Genomic DNA, 20,712 nt, shown 5'->3' with positions numbered 1-20,712 from the left:
AGGAGAAATGGTACAAAAGGTCTATTAACTGAAGGTATTTTTGAAATTTTATTTAAAGATTTAAATCATATCCATTTATGTTCAAAAACCCAGCATCTCTACAAAGTTGATACATCCGATTTAAATGTTTGTCATCTTCAACAGCGTGATCTTTGTCTAATAATTCTGTTCTTAAACATGAACCAATTAAATCTTTATATCCAATTAATTTTGTTCCAACATTCAATGTATTTACCCATATTGTATTTCCCAGATGTAAATTTACCTGTTTATTTAAATCTATATTACAGGGCGACAAGCAAATAGGTGATCAAACTTTGGTACCACATTCTACTGTTTTTAAAAATAAAAAAAGGTCATACAACCATAGATCCAAAAGCTCTTTCCGAGATATAGATATAGTCTACGATCTACGAAGCAAAAATACTTTTAACAGAATATCGTCTATTGATAAGAGATATTGAGCTTGTGTAGCGTCTCCATTAGCTCGTTCATACATAAAGTGAATATCTGTGCACTTGATATTAGAATAAATCAGTCTGATAGCACCGTTTTCACTATGAAACGTTTAGATACATACTGATTTATTATGAAACACATTGCCTTCAATATCATAATTTGCTCCATCACATTATCTACTTCTAGCAAAAGAAATGATGACAATGCTTGAAATTCTACGTTCGACGACTACGACGTACGACGTTCGAAAGAATCTTCGATGTAAGAAAAATTTTCCGACCTATATTTATCAGACCTCCTTTTATCCTTAAGAACAGTACTAAAGTTTGATCATATTTCTTTGCCACATTATATATCTTATCTATAAGCAAAATGAATAAAAAAGATATAAAAAAAGGAATCTAAAAATAAATAAAAACTAATAATGTAATATACCGTTCCAATCACATAGGACCTATCATCAACATTTTCTTTAAACCACTGGTACACAGCATCAATTGCACAATTATTCCAAACATATTCTTCATCATGCGGAGCTATACCAACTAAAAATACTTCTACTACTTGCATAGAATATTCTATAAGTTCTTCTGGCATATGTAACAATCTATATACCTAATATAAAAATTACATTAATATAAAATTATATTTTTTCATTTAATTATATAATATATTACTTTGTACTATTATATTACTTAAATACATACATCTACTTTCTTCAAAATTACCCCATTGTCAATACATCTTACATTTACATACTTTGGAATTTCTGTTTTATTTTCTCTTTCAATATGTAAAATTTGTATCCTCTTAAAAGTATCTACTGGTTCTTCCAAGCCACATATACATCCCACATCAAGAGTCTCACATTTCTTTCTACAACAATAAACATAAATACTAATAAACACGTTAAATAATATATATAAAATATTATCTTTTTATACAAAGTGTTAAAAAAGAAGTAAACAATATTTATAGGATGTGATTATGGTCATCAAGACGAAGAAAAAGTTCATGTATAAAAATGTTACATGAGATTCAATTTTCATACTATAAACGATTAAATTTTGCGTTAATTTCACAAATTTATAAATATCGTTCTATATATAAAGGAATCTTTATTGCTATATTAACCTGTTTTCCACACAAGAATAGAACTCTTGAATTCTTGTGTTAATTCGCAGATATTCAACAGTAGAAAATTCCACTTCTTTTAATGTATTAAATTTGATATATGATATAATCCTTGCAGAAACATGTGTAGCATCATGTATGCTCACTACTCTGAATTTTACCTTGTCGTTTCTGAAATAATATCCAAAATTAACCAAATTTTTTTTATTAGTTCGTAAATTTTTACTTACATTTGAATGTCCGTAATTGGAGCATCAACTTTTGAAATTATTTTATGTCTCAATGCACAAGAAATTTGTTTGTTACAAAATCCCCAAGATTTTATACTGTCACAAATAGGATAATTTTCCTTTTTCTGTTCTAAAGTAGCTGTTATAAACTTAATAAATTTTTAAAGTAGATTTTTACAACATAAGTTAGTTTGTATAAAAAATATGGCTTGTACATGTTACCTTTTTAATGAATATTTTGATACATACCTTAACACTTTCTAATATCTTTTCAGGAATGACATAATTCGTACGTTGCATTAAATTTATTATATGTAAAAACTGTCTATCATTATTTTCATCCATTATTATAGTTACTTTTCCGGTGCTATTTTCCTAAAACAATTTGATTAAATGAATATTATTTATTGAATTATACAAACATTTTTGTAATAAAATAACATACCATTTGTAAATTTTCTAGAAGTGTAGAGAACCGAAAATTAAATTGTGTCTTTGAATGCAAAGGAATTGAATAATGTATCAACCAAGTTACGTTTGTAATATCTATATCTGGTAATATATCATCTGTACATATTAAAATTGGATAAGAACCACTTATACAAACATTCCAATATTGCTTAATACCTATATTCAAACAAAAATTGTTAGATACAATTTGATGACAATATCATCACGAATCAAAATTATTTATATCTTTAAATATCTTATCTATAAATAATCTTACGTTGTAAGTGAACATAGTTCATATTTCCATGAGCTAAAAGAGTCTCTTTATGTTTTTCTAAAAAGTTATTTAACTCTTTAGCTTCGTTATTATTTCCACAAATTACTATAGTTCGTGAGGTGGAATATTCATTACCTAATGAATCTGTTGTAAAATGATCTTGAATTATTTAATTTTACTATAAATATTTTTTTAAATAACTAAATTCTACCTAAAAGCCTTTCAGGTTTTTCCCTTGAATTTATCACATAAAAGTTTAAACGTATAGATTTAAAAATTGCAGCTTCCATAAAAGATGCTATATATATGCATGGATTTTCCATTAGAATAGAGGCAATTTTTTTTAAATGCAGTGTCCAGTATGTTGCAGTTATTATAATTTGAAATGTCTTACTTTTTAATTCTCTGTTACAAATAATATTGTGTCGTCTAAATAATTGGCTTATCTAAAAAAATTTCTTTTACATTTATATGAATATAAAAGCGAAAAATTATCATAAATAAAATAAACTTACAGAATCAAAATATTTATCCAAGATAATATCACCATCATCCAAAATTAAATATCGAAGATTTTTAAAATTTACTAATTTTTTATTTTTGTTCATGAAGCGTATTAAAAATCGTGGTGTAGAGATTAGTATCTGACATCCATTAAACATTTCAGCCTTTAACATTTAATAAATTATTCTATATCGGATTGAAATATTTACCGTTGTATTTATTTTTACTGTTACCTAAATTTGTTTTAGGAAATTTACTTACCACTAATGATCTTTCTGATTTACCATTAATTGCAGCAACAGATTTTATCGTTTTATAGTCTTCTAGGAATTTTGTGCATAAAAAATGAACTTCTAGTACCTCAGATGAGGAAGAACATAGTATCAATGCAGATGGATTTATTCCTTGAGGAAGCTGTTTCAAAATTTATATCCTTTAAAATGTTATATATTTTTTTTTTTCTAGTTAATGTATAATAAATAAATAATATGTGAATTCTAAAATTACTATCTATTTCGTTAATTTTCAAGAAAAAAACCATTATCTTCTCTATTCATTATCTAATAGAAATCAATTATTATCATAGATTATATTACTATACAATCTTTTATGTATTTGAAAGAAAGATAATGCATATATTCTATATTAGCTCTAATGTTAATATAAACAAACAATATTACATTGCAATTTGTAGCCAAAAGTCCACAAATAGCAAATGTATATCCAATAGTTTTACCACATTTTGCTGTTCCAATTGCTATCGTGTCTAAACCTTTTTTTATAGCAGGCCATATATATGACTGTATTTTCCTTGGTTTACATGACTGTATCAATGATTTCCAAGCCTGAAAAGTAATAACATACAAATTAATTTTTGTTAGTCTTCATTTTTAGTAGACAGAATTTTTATACAATTATACCTTGTGTATTTCTACAGGGAATTTTACATCTAATGTAGAACTTAACCATTCATATTTATCCATTCCATAAATTAATACTTTTTCTTCATCTCTTTGAAGTTCATGGTGTAAATAATTGTGTTTTTTAAATTTCGCTCTTTTTAGAAAACTATCAAAAAGTATAAGTATTTAATAAAAATGTAAAAAAGACAGAATTGATTAATTAATTAATCGTATTTTTTATCAAACCTTTCCTTTTGCTTTTTTCTTTCACTAGTTCTATCCAACACTTGTGAAACATTTAAATAAAATAAAGTTTCATCATTGATTATTTCTTTATTTAATTTTTCACTATTCATAGAACTTTCTATAAACTGCAACAATTCTATATAAAAGTCAAACAAAAAACATTATATACATACAACAACTTTCGATAAAATTAAATATTAATAATATAATACAAAAATTTATTAAATTACTTTTATTTAAATAAATAGCATATTGATGTAGAACTAAAGCTTCACTTAAACATATTACTTTGTTTTTTATATTGAGATAAAATTCACCATAATATTTTCCATACTGATCAGATACTATAGGATCAAAATAGATTATATCAGATGCACTTATTAATTCCTTTGTGTATTCGATTGCAGATGTACTCCATTCCTCTAAAATTCTTTATACAGATATAAAAAAAAAGCTATATTTAAGTTTTTAATATGTAAATTATTGAAATATGTTAATCATGTAATTGTTTTAGTGTAATCATACGTTAGAGTCTCATTCTGTACAGATAAGTTATGTTTTACATCCGCAGGTAAAATATTATATAAACCAACTGTGAAGGTTAAATATTCTTCAAAAATTGCACCAGTTGAACATATAATGAAGTCCTCTCTTTGTGATTCAATAGAAATCCCATAATCAGGTAAAAAGATATTATATGTATCTTTCAGATTTTCAATACTACTAATATATCCTCTGCATAACCATCCAGGACAATCAGTTGTAATATCTAATCTATTATATACTATAACTGCCTAAAATAATTATAAGTAAAACGATATAGCTAATTTTATATAGAATTAAATTGATTATTACTAATATTGGCATTATAAAATTTATATATATATATATTACAAATTGGTCTTACATCTCCTATTTTTGGTTCTATATCTTTTTCAGTACTGTGAAACGTTTTCTCTTCTTTTAACAATTTCTTATTAATAGAATTTAACTTTTCATTATAGTCCTTCACTTCATAAATTCTTACAATATATGGAGTTAAAATATTTGTAATTTTAATTACTGTTGCAGTAGATGGTAACATAGCACCTGCAATTAAATATTAATTTAATAAGGTATCCACATATGATGAAAGAATTGTGAATAATTACTTTCTAATACTATAAAGTGTATAGAAATACAAATTTTATGTTAAAATATAGACTTAACCTGTATCATAATAATACTGATTACTCATTTTCGTTCCTCAGTCACGCTTGTACATATAATATTGCAAAAAGACTATATCACAGATCGTCACAGCAAAAAATGTTACTTTACTACAAATATTACTTTATTTAGGTATTACAATATTTTTCGAAGGATATTAAGATCGTTCCATTGCATACGCTAACATAGTGGCAAAGAAAGAACAACAAATTTGAACGAATTTAAACAGCCAATAGAAATACATACAACTTCAGAGAAAACAAGAGAGGTAAACAGTGTTTGAATATTTTTGATATCGTATTCTCGTAATAAATATGTAATATAAAAATGTTTTATAATAAGAATTAATACAAGAAATACAATTTCTCAATAAAATAACTAATTATATATTATTTTATAATTAATTTACATAATATACTAGCAAGAATTCTGTTAAAATAGTTAATTTTACTGGTTACAGTTATTAAATGATGGTTTTGATATTGTGGCGATAAAGATATTTATCTTACATCTGTATTTTCAAAATATCGTTTTATACTTGCGTAGAGTATATCATAAAGTACATTCATTTTGTGTTTTAAAAATAAGTCTGTGAATATTTATTATGAAATATTTCTTTTAATCGTACATAAATCTTTAGATTTAATTTATAATATCAATAAGTGATGTATTGACCATTTTAATTTATAAGATGTATAAATGTGTTATTTTCTTTCATAACAGATTTAAAAATACTTCAAATATAGTGCTAATATATGCCAACTTTAATTGGAATATAATGTCGACTTTAAAGGCAAAAGGTTGTCTTTTTTTGGCTTCTTCCCTTTGTGATGGCCTAGAAGATAACAATATAAAGTAAGAACTTCCTATAATTGAATATTATTATATTTCTTTATTACTAATATTATTCTTAATTATTTTAAACATCTACTACTGTGTTTGTATGTTAGATATCTAATAATATTTTAAATATTCAATTATTAGCACATAAACATTTTTTTAAATTTAGAATTGTTACTAATGTGTTTTGATAGGCAGGTAACTACATTACTTTTAAATAAGGAAGCAAATCCTAATACACTGCTTCCTACGCACGGAGTAACTCCATTTCATTTAGTAATAGGTAACGATTCTGAAGCTTTTGCTGAAGAAGTCTCTAAATTATTTCTGCGTCATGGAGGTAATCCAAATGTCAGGTAATTAATTAAAATAAAATCGAAGCAATCGATTAAGATACAATTGATTTTGTGTTTTGAAAAATAATGTAAAATTTTACAATAATACATTTTTTATATGGCACATGAAATTGAAATATGATAATTCCAATTAATTTTGTAGGTCAGTAGATGGATTAACTCCAGTTCATGTGGCGGCAGCATGGGGTAGAGTTACAGTACTTGAATTACTTTTAGCAAATGGTGGAGATCCACTTTGTTTGGATGATGAAGGCCGTAGCCCATTTCATTATGCGTTTGATGGAAAATATTATAAAGCAATTGCGATACTTGGAAAATATTGTGATAATTCTATAAAGGAAGAAAAAACAACGAAATATAAAATGACTTTTGGTATGTAAAAAGAATAAATTAACTTTGATATATTATTACATATTTAAATAATAAATAAATAAAAAATAAATTATTTTTTGTAGATAAACTTCTGATTAATAACGAAGATGTAATGGCAGAATATATTGTTCCACAAATTTCAAACGTTTCTAAAGAAAATATGATAAATGAAACTATATTTAAGGGACATAAAGATGAAAGATTTGCTGTCACAAAACATGTAAATTCCTTTAATCTTAATTACAGTAGTATAAGTAATGATAATCAATCTGAAAGTGCGATGACAAGTGCAGCAGAACTTCGAATTCAAGAAGAAATGGATAAAGAAAAACATTTAATTAATGAAATTATTAATCAGCTTTCAAATTCTTTAAAATCTAATCCCAAAGAAGAAAAGATTAATGAAAAATATCGACAATGTAAAAACATTCTAGATGATACTAGCCCCTCATCTACAATAAGTACTGATAATAGCATTCTATACAATATCGAAAACAAATTTCCAATAAAAATGAAAGGAAAGAAGCGATCTGTTACGCCTAAATATCGGCGAGAAATTTTCAGTCAAAGCAATAATATTAAAGTTCCAATAACGCCTATATGTGATCCAAATGATTCCATCGTAAGTAAATCGCCAAATTTTTTAATTAATAAACCAATAGAGAGAGGACAAAAATATTTATCTCCAAAAGTACTAAATAAAGAAATAAAATTTGAAGCTCGTACACCTTGTATAATGAGAACTCAGTCGTTTCAATCAGAAGAATTTAATATGGGAAAAGAAGTAGCAAGGTCTACCCCAAGAAGAAGGAAACGATATTATAGGCAATATTCATCTCTTAGAAAATTTAGAAGAAATAATGAACTTACGTCTTCAGAAAACACAAGCCCCGATACTACAAATTCTCTGTCACCAAACCAGAATTGCGCAAGAAATTTAAATTACAAATTTAATAAAAATCTGGCAATAAGATTACATGAAAATAAATATGATGATGATATACCAATAGATTCTAATGAAAATGAGAACAATATCGAAAAGTGTATATTAAAAAAGGATTTAACAGAAGGACTTAATCATAATTTTAGAAATTTGCACATAAAAGAATCAGGCTTTAAGGAAAAAAGTGAAGAACATTTAAAAGAACATATATTAAAAGCAGACAAAACATGTGCAGTACAAAAAAGATTTTTAAATAAAGTGGAATTAAAAATCAACGATACTGTAAATACTTTTAAAGAAAATTTAAGTACCTTTCTTTCAAGGTAAAATTATTTACATTTATCTTTATCTATATATAGATATCATCCGAATAACACGGTAGTTAATTTCCGAAAAAATGCCTTGTTACGTACACTATTTCTTTTTCATAACTAATTGTAAGGCTATGCGCGTACTAATTATAAATAAAAACTATACAAAAAACTAGGTTATACATAGCATTATTAGAAGAAGAAGAAGAATTAATAATTAATTAATAATATAATTAATAAAAAATAGTACATATTAATATTATATAATATAACATAAAAAGATAGAGAAATAAGATAAAAACCTCCGCTTATAAGAGGTGACAACATTAGTTACTAAATGGTAAATATGAGACAACATATACGCCTGGTCAAATGAAAAACATCGAATGATATACCATTACGTGTCGTTTCGTACAGGGATTTCCCAAATTCTCGAAAGATGTTAGAGCGAATTTGTGTTGTAGGAGTACTGTGTTGTACGAAAGATATCTGTACGCGATAGAAAAATTTAAAGTCACCCGCTTTAATCAAAACGTAAAATTGTTTGTAACCCTGAAGATATTAATTTTTCGAACCATATTTATCAGAACATTTTTCTTTCATTTGGCGGATACTATCTATGCTAATCGTTTTGAACCGTTTTTATCACCTTTCTTACCTTATCACCTTTTTTCTTTTTTATATCTTATCTTCTTTAGATTTTATGATAAACATATTTAGTATTTTAAGTCTGTATTTTAAGTTTAATAATAAATTAATTGCTTTCGACAGTTTTAAATCACAGTCATATATCAGTGTACAAGAGGAATATAGATATGAAGATCCTGATGAAGGCTTAGCTTTCTTGGAACGTAGGATTTACACATTATCACCATGGTAAGACATTAAGAATAATCATACCTTTATTAATAGTGATTGTAATAACTTGTTATTAATTTTTAGCAAAACTGCAGATCGTATTTCATCTGACAAAATGTGTAAGATATATTAAAATTATTTTATACTTCAATATTGAATTTATGAATTTATAATTACAATTTATAAATTTATTTAGGGCCGAAATCGTTAAATTTATCAGTGGACACATATCCAACAGATGATACGCTACGAAAAGAACTAATTAATTATGGTGACAATCCTGGACCAATAACTAATACAACAAGACAACTATATTTAAAACGTCTGACTAAGTTAAAATGTGGGGCATATAATCCATCATTTTTTGAAGTCAATTCTGGATCTGTAACAAATACGAAAAGACAACTATATTCAAAACAACTCACTAAGTTAAAATGTGAATCACATAATTCATCATCTTTTGAAGTTAGTCATCTTCCTTTGCATAAGTCGAATTATTGTGAATTTCATATGAAACCATTTTTAACATTTGGAGATTGGATAAATGATATAGAAGAATATAAGATCATTGAAAGAAATGCGTTTAGAGACTTTTCCTTAGTAAGTCCTTCTAGGAAATGGAGAGATGGAATGAATAAAACTTGTTTTAATTATTTACTCTTAGATCCACGTATAACTAAAGACTTAGCTTTTCGTAAGAGACATTTGACAGAGTCCATGATCTGGACTACATTTCTTTCTGCTATATTTTATGTGGGTAAAGGTACACGAAATAGACCATACTCCCACCTTAAGGATGCTTTTGCTACATGGGTCTCAAAGAAAAAACCTGAGAATGAAAAAATCCAGCATATTTTAGATATTTGGAACGCTGGATATGGAGTTGTGTGTCTTCACATTTTCCAAAACAGTATTCCAGTAGAAGCTTTCACACGTGAAGCTGCTATGATTGATGCTTTAGGAATACAAAAATTAAAAAATTGTAAAAGTGGAGATTATTATGGAATAGCAGCAACATGGAATATAGAACAAAAAGGTAGCTTTGGAAGATATTTGTTATATCAAGCAATGCATATCTTGTTGTGTGAAGGAGAAAGGCAAATACTACCTCAAAATTTGTAAAATGTAAATTTTGTTTCTTCCGAGGGACCAAATATTATAATATATCAGAATGACTAAATATATATATATATATATATATATATGTATATATATATATATATATTAAAGTTTAGGAATGTTATTCACATCGAAATAAGTGCAATAAAATGAAAATAAATATAAACATAAAATAGCCTACGACAATAGTACTTTCTAAATAAAAATTTAATTAGTCTTAATATTACTTTATTGAATTAATGTTTTAAGCATACAACTACAGATATGGTCTTTCTGTTTCTACTTTTCTCAATCTCCGACGCCAGTTTTTGGGATACCATCTATGTTTTGTAGTATATGTCAATTTAGAAAGTTCTTCAACAACAACCTCTTCTTTCTTCTGCTTAAAAACCTCAGCAATTTCTTTTTCACCAATGCATAAAACAGAATTTGATGAAATTTGTTTTTCTTCTGGTAATGGTAATGAATATTCATAAGGGAATTCTCGTTCTGGATGCCAGCAGATAATCATATCTTTATTCATTGGTATAGCTATTTCTGAAGGTAATTTAACAGAACTTAGATATCGCTTGGCAGATACATTTAGTACACGCACAGTACTTAATACAGTATTCATCTGTTTAAAGAGATAGAAAGAGAAATGGAGAAATTAGTTAATATATTTTTATACTAATAATTTATAAATAAAAATATATGTAATGTTAGTAACACATCTAAGGTTATATCTTGCAGAATAACCTATAAATAATACAACAATTCTGTAAGTAAGAAATATTTGTATATCTTACTTTAAAGCGTAAATTATTGCAGAAGTGGTAAATAAATGGTATACTCAAAATGAAACGCGTATTTACAGTATATAAATATCTATAATATTTATATTATAATTGAAGTAACATATATTTAAGAAATGAAATATACAATTTGTAAATGAACAGTAGTGCCACTACACATATTGAATCCCTCGACAAAGAATAACTTGCTACATACATCAACTTTTGCATTAAAATTAAAAGCATAATTAAGCATTTAAATTACCAATCATACTGATTTTTTGTAATGTTTGATAATAATGATATTCTTATAATTTATAATATTATACCGTTATGTTCTAAAATTTTTCAAAATAAAAGATAATTTAATCAATTTCGTATTCTAAAATATAATCTATTACACATTCTAACACTATTTTACATTAATGAGGGTATATTAAAAATATTAAATACAACAACGACATACAATAAAATATTTCTATTACTAATTAAATAGCATAAATATATATAGTTATGGGATAAATTAAAATTTTGTCATACAATATCTTTTAGTATAATAGTAATCGTTAGTATAAATAGTAAATTATTAGAATCTGCTAAAATATTTATACATACATTATATACATATTTAACAGACCAAGTAATGAAAGAAAAAAATATTGATCATAAAAAAAGAAAGTTCATTTTCTACTGCTTTCTATTATTTTGTTACTACTTGGCTGTTAATGTGGTAACCGCATTTAATTTAAATGTAAACAAATCTTGCAGTGCTACGAGAATGAAACATTTAAATGAAACTTTTAAGAATTAAAAAAAATTTAGATATATGTTCATATCATTGAATGAACATATGAAAAGAGATAGAAAAGACAATTTTTGTAAAAAGTAGTTTTTAAAGTGGTTAAAAAATTCATAACAAGGTGCAATAAATTGAGCTTGATCATGACGTCTACATTAAGTATTCTTGATCCAAATGATAATTTGATGAAAAAGTTTCAAAGAACACTACATGTGCATTTATTGCATGTTGATAATAAACTTTCAGAAGAAATACTCGATCTTGTAAGTAACTGACTACACAAAATATAATAAATAACAAATATTTTGTATACTTTATGCTATTATCTTTAACAATGATTTTATTATAACATTTCAAAATATATTTTATAATTTTAATACAAGGATATAAAATATATTTTGAAATGTTACATTCTATAATATTTTGTTATAACATAACGGCATAAGGTTAATTATAAATATTTTTAGGAAGCGTCAATAAAACATGCAGAAAAAGAACTAGAATCAGAAGCTATACAACTTTATCAAAAGCAAGAAGAAGTTCAACATCAGCATATAATATTAAAACAATATATAGAGGCACTATCGAAAGTTACATTATTAAGAGAAAAAAGGAATAATAGTATAGAAAATGCTAAGGATATTTTAAAAGAAAACTATTCAAAATTAAAAGGAGAGAAAGATAAAAAAGAAAAATTATGTCAAAAATTAAAGAATTTATTGGAATTTTATTCTTACTTGTCCAAATGGGAAAAGGATTTGAACGACCATTTAATAATATCAAAACAAGTGTCATTACAAGATGTTAGTAAAAATAAGATATTGATTAAAAGAAAACAGCAAAGAGACTTTATATTATATCGATTGAAAGAAGAAATATGGAAAATTGAATCAGAAATAGCCTACATTGATGAACAATTACAAATTAAAGACAAAGAAAAGCAAGATGCTAATAGAATGATAATTGATGCAAATACAGATTTAGAAACTCTACATATGGAACATAAAGACCTGTATAATATATGGAAGTCTGTGGTAACTAATATTTCTAAAAGAAATAGTATTCATGATCAGTTAAATTTTGAACAAAAGTAAGTATTGCAGTAGATTTAATACTTCTCCGTATGAATCTATGATGATTAGGGATATAATATGAAATTTACTGTGGTAATCTTACATTTGGTTATATATTTGAATTATATTTGATTGACATACTGGTGAGGCCAAAAGTTATGTACAACAAGCGGGCACGTGGTGATTTCTTATTTAAAAAATAAAAGAAAGATATGGAATAACATTTTTTCATTTAAGGCTTAGTTCTTGAGAAAATCGAGTTTGAAAATTTATGAAGTATACTTGAACATGACTAGTTCCGGACTGGACAGGACTGAACAGTCGACAAAAGGTCATTCTACATGTGAAAATAAATCGGAAGTGTAGAATAACATTTTTTTCACAAGACGCTTTGTTTCCGAGAAAAGTAGATTTAAAAATTTATCATACGCGTGTAGCTAATCGATTGTTAACTAAACGTTTCCAAATATGTTTGCATCTCAATATAGTTAAACGGGAAAATTTTTGTCTACATTATTTACATATATTCGCATTTAAAATAACATCCTGTTGATTTTTTACTCATATTCAGTCGGTAATTAGTCAAATTCAAGTACAATTAATTTATTGCCAACTTTTTATATAAGAGAACATGATATAAAGTTGTAACATTTCATCTCAAGTTCATTGAAATATTTATCTTTTTAGAGAAGCACATCAATTATACAATGGATTATTATTAGAAATACAAAAAATAAGGAAAGAAACAGAAAAAGAAATGGAGAATAATGAACATCTGACATCTTTATCCTTTCGAATAGAAAACGATATTAAAATTACATCAAGAGCAATATCAAAATATAATGAAAATATTGCAAACAGTAAATCAGAATTACTAAATCTTACAAAAATAAGTGAACAAACAGAATACGATTATAATGTTATATTTAATGTATGTTAGACATGCTGTAATTGTTAAATGCTAATATAAAACATGCTATAATTCTAATTGATTTTATTCTTAACTAACATCATTTCAGAAATATCAGAATTATTTATATGAAGAAGAGCAAGTAAATAAAAGGTTTGAAAATATTTTTGAAAAAAGAAATAATCTAGAGGATGCTATATTTAAAAAGTTGGAAGAAAAAGTTATATGCAATAAGGCGACTCAATATGTAAATGAGTTACTAATAAATACAAAAAATGCTGTATTGCAATCTGAAATTTCAGTTGCACGTGTAGAGAATACATATGGAAACAATCTTCTGCAATTGGAAAAGCTTAAAAATCTTATTGAAAATAAAAAAGCAGAATTGCATGAACTGTCGCAAATAAATACTGGGAAAGAAAAGCAAATAGATGAATTGCAAAAGGAAACAAGAAAATATGAAGTAATGATGGGAAAAGCGCAAACAAAGCTTTTAGGAATAAATAAACTTCTTGAGCAGGTTATATATTGTCTCTTTTTATTTTTGAATTCAGAAAAAATGTAATAAAAAAGTCATATATATTTACAAGCAAACAATTTCAGATACTACCAAGTACTAATGCAGAAGAATTGAGTCCATTAGATATAAAGATTGTCGGTTTAGAAAAAAATATTCAAGAATTTCAACTAAATATTAAAAAGACACAACAATTTTGGTTGCGTCAACAAGGTTTTGTGGTTTCATTAAGCCAACAAAGAGAATTGCAATTGCAAGAAATAAATTTTCTTCAAAAAGAAGTTATGATAATGGGGCAAAAGAATTTTAAATTGGAATATGCATTAGAAATGCTTACAAAAGAACAAGCAAATGTAAATAAGGCTGTAATTTCTCTTGATCAAAAGTTATCCCGCATAAATTCAAATTTAATGGTACAAAAAGATCTGAAAAAGGGCTTGGAGGATAAAAATTGTATAATAAAGAATGAATGTCTTTTGTCTTTCCAAGAATTGGAATTAGAACTTATAAAATTACAAAGTGATTTAAAATATGTATGCACTGAGAAAGTAATGCTAAAGGAGGAATTAAATTCTGTACTACAAGAAAGTTTAGCATGGAACAAAAAGGTAATTGGTAATTTATATTATTTTATCATTTATTTCTTTATTGTCATAATATTTATGTCATTAAGGTACAACTGATACAAGATACAATTAAAAATGTAAAAGAGGAGCAAAATACTGGAAGTATAGCATCAATGAAAAGTGAAATTCATAGAATGGAAATGAGACTTTCCTATTTAAAGAAAATTCAGGAAAAATTAATTCATGATATGAATCTTTGTATTACAAGAAGAGATATTATAGTTGACAAAGTGTTTGGTAGACTTAAAAGAAATTCAAAAGTAAAACATAATGAGAAGGTTGTAATGCACAAACGTTTGTCTGATCAAAGAGCAAAAATTAAGCAACTTTTAAAAGTAAGCATTAAGATAATTGTTTTGTTTTAAATTAGCAAATTATATGTTTTATTATTAACAGATAAAGAAACAAACTGTTAATATGATAGAGAAATTAAACAATCAAGTAACAAGTATTCAAGATAAATTAGTCAAGTGTCAAGAATTTTTGCGAAATTTAAAAGAACATGTTAACACCGTGGAAAACGAAATTGAACGATTGGAACTGCTTAAATATCATGTATGTTTCTAATTGTATCACGTTAGATAACATAATTTACTAACTATTCAATTCTATTTTCCAATTTTTAGAATTTACATAGTTTGGTCCTTAAACAAAGAAAAGTAAAGCAATTATATGATATTAAAAATGGCATATATAAAATGATTTATAAAAATGAAAATATAATAGAAGAAAATTTGCAAAAAGAACACTATTGCAGAGAATATCTAAAATGTACATTAGAAAGGACTGACCATGACTTTCCAATGTTAAAAAACAGAATTAAAAAAGTATTAGTAACTCTGCAAATTATATAAGAGAATGACTGACTGTGTAAGATAAGATAAGCGCATGATTATTATGTTATCATTCAATAAATACTTCATGCAATGGGACAAAGTTCTAGTAACTATTTTAAGAAAACGTTTTATATCAAGCTATATGCAAGTTGTAGACAATAAGCTAAATATACAATTATATTGTTAAATAAAAGAAGTAGAGAATTTTATGCAAAAAATATTACGATTGAAAACAATAGGGAATCTGAAGCTAGATGGTAAGAAACTTTCATTTATAAAATATACACAAAATAATTAAACCAGTTTTTTTTTTTTTTTTGCTATTTAAAACGTTAAATCGATTTTGTAAATTTTATTTTATGCGATAAGTAATATCGTAAAAAACCTACTCATTTCTATTTTTATAATGGAAGCAATAAAATTTATTGTCAATACTTTTAACGTGAAATAAAAAATATGAAGAAGTATGTTCAAGACTAAAAAATTTTTCAGAATTATATAAATTAAAATAAATAAGTAAATTAAAAACTGTATTTCTGAGAAACAGAAAAAAAGCATTGATTTATATGATTATGAATAATCATAGTAATCAAGTTAATTCTTTTGCATATTTAGTGAATTAAAAAAAAAAGGAAAAAATGAAAGAGATTAATATTGGAATTTCACAACAAACCTTGGTGTCCAATGATGATCAAAGTGTGCCAGCTAAGAGATTGCTTCAATATGTTGCAAGTTTGGCAGCAAATCTTGGAGCCTTAGCAGCTGGAATGACATTAGCATGGACTTCCTCTGCTGGTGATAATGGAAGAGACTTACAATCTTTATATGGTGTACCTATTTCTCCAGAAGAATTTTCATGGATTAGCTCAATAACTGCAATAGGTTCAGTAGTAATATGTATTCCTATTGGAATTCTTGCTGACATAATAGGAAGAAAATTTTCAATGCTTTTGATGGTGATACCTTTTACCTTAGGCTGGTTACTTCTAATTTTTGCCAACAATCTAATCATGTTTTATGCTGGTAGATTCATCACTGGTCTCAGTGGTCCAGCTTTTTCTGCGGTAGCACCAATATACACAGCAGAGATAGTTGAGAATGAAATTCGTGGAGCTGTTGGATCTTACTTTCAATTGCTTCTCACTACAGGCATTCTTTTATCGTATGTTTTGGGAACTTTTGTTGATATGCGTGTACTGTCAATTATATCTGGTATTATACCACTTATATTTTTTGGAGTTTTTATGTTTATGCCAGAATCACCAGTCTACTATTTAAAAAAAGGTGATGAAGACTCTGCTAAGAAAAGTTTAACTAGATTGCGCGGTATTCAGTACAATATCGAAAATGAGTTACAAAATCAAAAACATGCATTGGAAGAATGCAATCAAAATACAACCTCTTTTTGGACTATAATCAAATCTAGAGCAGCTTTAAAAGGCTTTATAATTGCTTATGGTCTTATGTTTTTTCAACAATTATGTGGTGTAAATGTTGTTATATTTTATACTAATAGCATTTTTGAAAAAGCTGGCAGTGATTTAGACCCTCATTATTCAACTATTGTAATAGGTGCAATACAAGTATTAGCTGTCTTTGTGAGCACATTAATTGTAGACCGTATAGGCAGAAAAATATTACTATTAACATCTATAATATTTTTGGCTTTAACAACTTGCGCCCTTGGAGTTTTTTTCTACCTTCTTGAAAACCAGGGAACTTCAATTACATGGTTACCTCTAACGTCTCTATGCATTTTTATTATTATGTTTAATATGGGCTTTGGTCCAGTTCCATGGTTAATGATGGGTGAAATTTTTGCACCAGAAATTAAGGGTGTAGCTGTAAGTAGTGCTTGCCTTTTAAATTCGGTATTAGTTTTCATTGTAACTAAATTTTTTATTAACGTTTCCATGGCAATTGGTACTGGTGAAACATTTTGGTTATTTACCGTAATTTGTGTTATTGGAACTTCCTTTGTGTATTTATTAGTTCCTGAAACAAAAGGAAAGTCTTTAGAAGAAATCCAAAAAGAATTGAATGGCTCCTAAATAATGTTATTATTTAAAAACTGTTTGTCTACAATGGTCCACTGATGGTGGGTTTAATATTATTTCAAATTGCAAGTTATTAGTTTATATAAAAGCACAACAAAAGAAAGTATTAAAAAGCTGTAGAATAAAATATTGTAACAAAATAAATATGTATACACCTATAAAACAATTTATAATAAACAATTAAAATATAAACATTTTGCAAACGATTTAAGATTACTTTATTTGAATATAAATTTTGAAATAAATTCAAGTATACAACAGACTGTGGTCCAATATGTTAAGCTTAAAAGTTATATATATGTATATATATATATGACTTCTGTACACTGAATACACTTTAATTTGCATTGTATAAATACAGTTTTTGCACAAATTTTATTTTGAGAAAGACCGGTTTTGTAACCTATTTTTATCTTATATATTTTAGATGTGTAAAATTCAAACATAGCAGACTTAAGGCAAGGAGAATCGCTGTTTTAAAAGTTATGCGCATCGAAAATTTGTGCTATTCAGCAAAAATTATCAGATGATATAAAAAAAAGTTGTAAACTCGGTGTAAACCTGTGAATGAGAAGTTCAATCCATTACGGTAGCATAACAATAATTTGTATGTATCTATATGTAAATTCGCATGATGCTTCAAAATACATAATAGCGTTAGTAATTATCCAAATCTAGTTATGGTCGTGTATACATTACTTCTCTGAGATAAGCTTTTGTTGATAAGGCAAACAAAAAATATGACAAGCTGTTATAAATTTCTTTTTACAACTGTATATGTACAAATGTATATATACAAAGTACATTCGAATGTCTCCAAATTGTTAAGAAATGAAATTTGCAGGCCTCAAACAGAAGGTACAAATCTTGAGAATGTATGAATAAAATTAGAAAAAGATCCGACTACGTCTGCAGGATTGATAGCACATCAAGAGCAATCTACATATCGCTTACGCAAGTTACAGAAATATTCGAACGCGTATTTCATAATGAATAGTATGATGAATAATAATTCTTAAACATGGCTACAAAGAGATCAGAAACCTGTAAGTGTGAGCGTTAATTGATAGTGAAATTACATCAAGAAGGAAAATTTCATCAAGAAATTACGAATCTCCTAAATAGAGCAAGTTGCCTATACATTATCTTTTTTTTTTTTTTTTTATATTTTACGTGGAGGAAATCCGCACGGACGCCAGGCCGTTTCTGGAGAAAGCGGCGTGGTAGTGTCGGACTCCAAGCGACTAAAACCTCCACGATAATCATCCCGGCTGCGATCGAGAGAGGCCCGGGAATCGGTGTGAGCGTCGCAGCGGGGCCTCTCCCCCGCGCGCCTAATACCACCGCTGATGGGGCCGGTGTGTGACCATTGTCACACCGCGCCTCGTCGCTGGAGCCGCCGTGCCAGGCAGCCCGGTTCCCCTACCGGACTGCTTGGCGGCCCCGAGGCGCTGAGCCATCCAAATACTATCCGTGCCCGGCGCTGCTTAACTTTCGTGATCTGACGGGAACGAGTGTACTCAGCGCGGCCAGGGCGTTGGCGCCTATACATTATCTAATAAACTCTGAAGCATTTTAATTGAATAATGAATTGGAAAACAGAAAGCGTTTTACGTTATCAGTTGGAAAAAGCCTAGACACTTCAAGCTCAACGAGAAGTCTAATCTCTAATGTTTGTTGTCTGATACATAATAATATATCCTCACTATTAACTGACAAATTTATTTTATTTATCTATTTACTTTATATCCAGTTGAGTTAGTTGTTAATAGCTAACGTTAGTAAAAATATATCTAATTAGTGTTCATCACAATATCAAAGAGCCTGGCATTTTATACTTTAGAAATGTTTCTTTTCATGGCAACAAAAGTAAGCGTGCAAACAAACGAGTGATTACAACTAGTTATCAATGATGACTAATAATTATAACATTTAGTCGATAAAATCATGATAAAATCTGTTATCAAAATTCCTTTGTTGTAGAATGTTGTAGAATTTGTATGTTGCTGTAGAATTTCTATTTACATCACCATAGATTCACCCTATCAAGAGCCATCAGTAATAACACATGACATTACAAATTCTTTGAATCTTAATCAACTTTGATTTTAACTAATTTATTTAAAATAAGGTAAGTCACGCAATGGGGTTATACAGGATTATACAGAGTGTCATCTATTTGATTATAAGCGCAAAAGTTATACATATGAGTAACTGAATTGAAAATTTAATATAGTATCTTTTTACGTGAGTTCAGTTTAGATAGTGTTTATAAATATATTAAGTATGTAACTACTTGAGAGTATCTCAAGTACCTTGTGAGCGCACTCGAGAATGAAGTGTTGGATCTGGTTGAATGACTACTCGTCTGCTGCAATTAAGCATAATTTACAACAAGTCAGCCAGCGATAAACGATGCAGTTTAAAGATCTGCAGAAAACAACTTAGTCAGCGTGTACTAACTTTCTAGAAGTTAGTAAAGATTCGAAACCGAAAAATTATTTAATTTGAAATTAATTAACGAAAACGGTCGTTTGGTTGCTTTGCGTTAGAACAACAATGCGTGGGCGTATGTCAAAACTGCAAAAGAGACCAGGGATGTTATGCTATATCTCAATAGTTGATATTTTTTAAAGTAATTACCAACATAGCACATAATAAGCAACAAGAAAATATTGCCAGCCGTTTTTCTTAGAATTTGAAACGTGCCTAAAGTTGGATTTTTTACAATTATCATAATTAAATGGCTATTTTTGTAACTTCAAATTAGGATCTCCTTAATACTAGTATGCAATTAAAAATACTAGTATAAAATTGCATCCAATTACGCGGTAATGTGTGATTCGCGTACTCTATCTTTATATCTCTGTGCTTATGTCATTAGCCAATTCGATATTTATATCTGTTGTCA

The 20,712-nt window shown here is 27.2% G+C and overlaps 5 protein-coding genes across 9 annotated transcripts; 3 read left to right on the top strand and 2 right to left on the bottom strand.

The window, feature by feature from the left end:
- Positions 1-29: 29 nt before the first annotated feature.
- LOC117211994 (putative ATP-dependent RNA helicase TDRD12) lies at positions 30-8,388 on the bottom strand. Of its 3 annotated transcripts, none has more exons than XM_033456413.1 (18): positions 8,234-8,388; positions 5,110-5,291; positions 4,728-4,996; positions 4,433-4,632; positions 4,203-4,338; positions 3,975-4,122; positions 3,735-3,899; positions 3,316-3,468; positions 3,066-3,218; positions 2,762-2,996; positions 2,551-2,709; positions 2,269-2,450; positions 2,073-2,198; positions 1,824-1,972; positions 1,594-1,764; positions 1,167-1,335; positions 895-1,074; positions 30-265 (listed from the first exon to the last, which is right to left on the bottom strand). In XM_033456413.1, the coding sequence occupies exons 2-18, from the start codon at positions 5,284-5,286 to the stop codon at positions 53-55; spliced, it is 2,985 nt and encodes a 994-aa protein (XP_033312304.1). In that variant the 5' UTR covers positions 5,287-5,291; positions 8,234-8,388; the 3' UTR covers positions 30-52. The 3 variants fall into 3 exon arrangements, with proteins under 3 accessions (XP_033312304.1, XP_033312302.1, XP_033312303.1); XM_033456411.1 differs by lacking the exon at positions 8,234-8,388 and adding an exon at positions 5,412-5,651; XM_033456412.1 differs by lacking the exon at positions 8,234-8,388 and adding an exon at positions 5,412-5,513 and having other exon boundaries at positions 2,551-2,694.
- LOC117212001 lies at positions 5,567-10,320 on the top strand. The gene is made up of 8 exons (XM_033456422.1): positions 5,567-5,679; positions 6,135-6,266; positions 6,446-6,607; positions 6,750-6,979; positions 7,063-8,245; positions 9,005-9,109; positions 9,176-9,210; positions 9,288-10,320. Exons 2-8 carry the CDS (start codon positions 6,190-6,192, stop codon positions 10,211-10,213), a joined length of 2,718 nt encoding a protein of 905 aa, XP_033312313.1. The 5' UTR covers positions 5,567-5,679; positions 6,135-6,189; the 3' UTR covers positions 10,214-10,320.
- Positions 10,321-10,416: 96 nt separating this feature from the next.
- LOC117211999 (39S ribosomal protein L42, mitochondrial) lies at positions 10,417-16,528 on the bottom strand. Of its 2 annotated transcripts, none has more exons than XM_033456421.1 (2): positions 16,418-16,528; positions 10,417-10,826 (listed from the first exon to the last, which is right to left on the bottom strand). In XM_033456421.1, exon 2 carries the CDS (start codon positions 10,824-10,826, stop codon positions 10,467-10,469), a length of 360 nt encoding a protein of 119 aa, XP_033312312.1. In that variant the 5' UTR covers positions 16,418-16,528; the 3' UTR covers positions 10,417-10,466. The 2 variants fall into 2 exon arrangements, with proteins under 2 accessions (XP_033312312.1, XP_033312311.1); XM_033456420.1 differs by lacking the exon at positions 16,418-16,528 and adding an exon at positions 10,999-11,194.
- LOC117211996 (coiled-coil domain-containing protein 40) lies at positions 11,650-16,001 on the top strand. Of its 2 annotated transcripts, XM_033456416.1 has the most exons (8): positions 11,650-12,045; positions 12,250-12,872; positions 13,543-13,786; positions 13,875-14,285; positions 14,369-14,890; positions 14,956-15,243; positions 15,305-15,463; positions 15,535-16,001. In XM_033456416.1, the coding sequence occupies exons 1-8, from the start codon at positions 11,926-11,928 to the stop codon at positions 15,760-15,762; spliced, it is 2,595 nt and encodes an 864-aa protein (XP_033312307.1). In that variant the 5' UTR covers positions 11,650-11,925; the 3' UTR covers positions 15,763-16,001. The 2 variants fall into 2 exon arrangements, with proteins under 2 accessions (XP_033312307.1, XP_033312308.1); XM_033456417.1 differs by lacking the exon at positions 15,535-16,001 and having other exon boundaries at positions 15,333-15,448.
- LOC117211997 (facilitated trehalose transporter Tret1-like) lies at positions 15,912-18,409 on the top strand. Its single transcript, XM_033456418.1, has 3 exons — positions 15,912-16,001; positions 16,360-17,842; positions 18,229-18,409. The coding sequence occupies exon 2, from the start codon at positions 16,383-16,385 to the stop codon at positions 17,793-17,795; it is 1,413 nt and encodes a 470-aa protein (XP_033312309.1). The 5' UTR covers positions 15,912-16,001; positions 16,360-16,382; the 3' UTR covers positions 17,796-17,842; positions 18,229-18,409.
- The last annotated feature ends 2,303 nt before the right edge of the window (positions 18,410-20,712 follow it).

The sequence above is a fragment of the Bombus bifarius genome, unplaced genomic scaffold, assembly GCF_011952205.1.
Source record: "Bombus bifarius isolate JDL3187 unplaced genomic scaffold, Bbif_JDL3187 scf7180000008265, whole genome shotgun sequence".
In the NCBI taxonomy this organism is placed as follows: domain Eukaryota; kingdom Metazoa; phylum Arthropoda; class Insecta; order Hymenoptera; family Apidae; genus Bombus; species Bombus bifarius.
The sequence above is the reverse complement of the archived record's forward strand: the minus strand, read 5'-3'. Positions and strand labels throughout refer to the sequence as shown.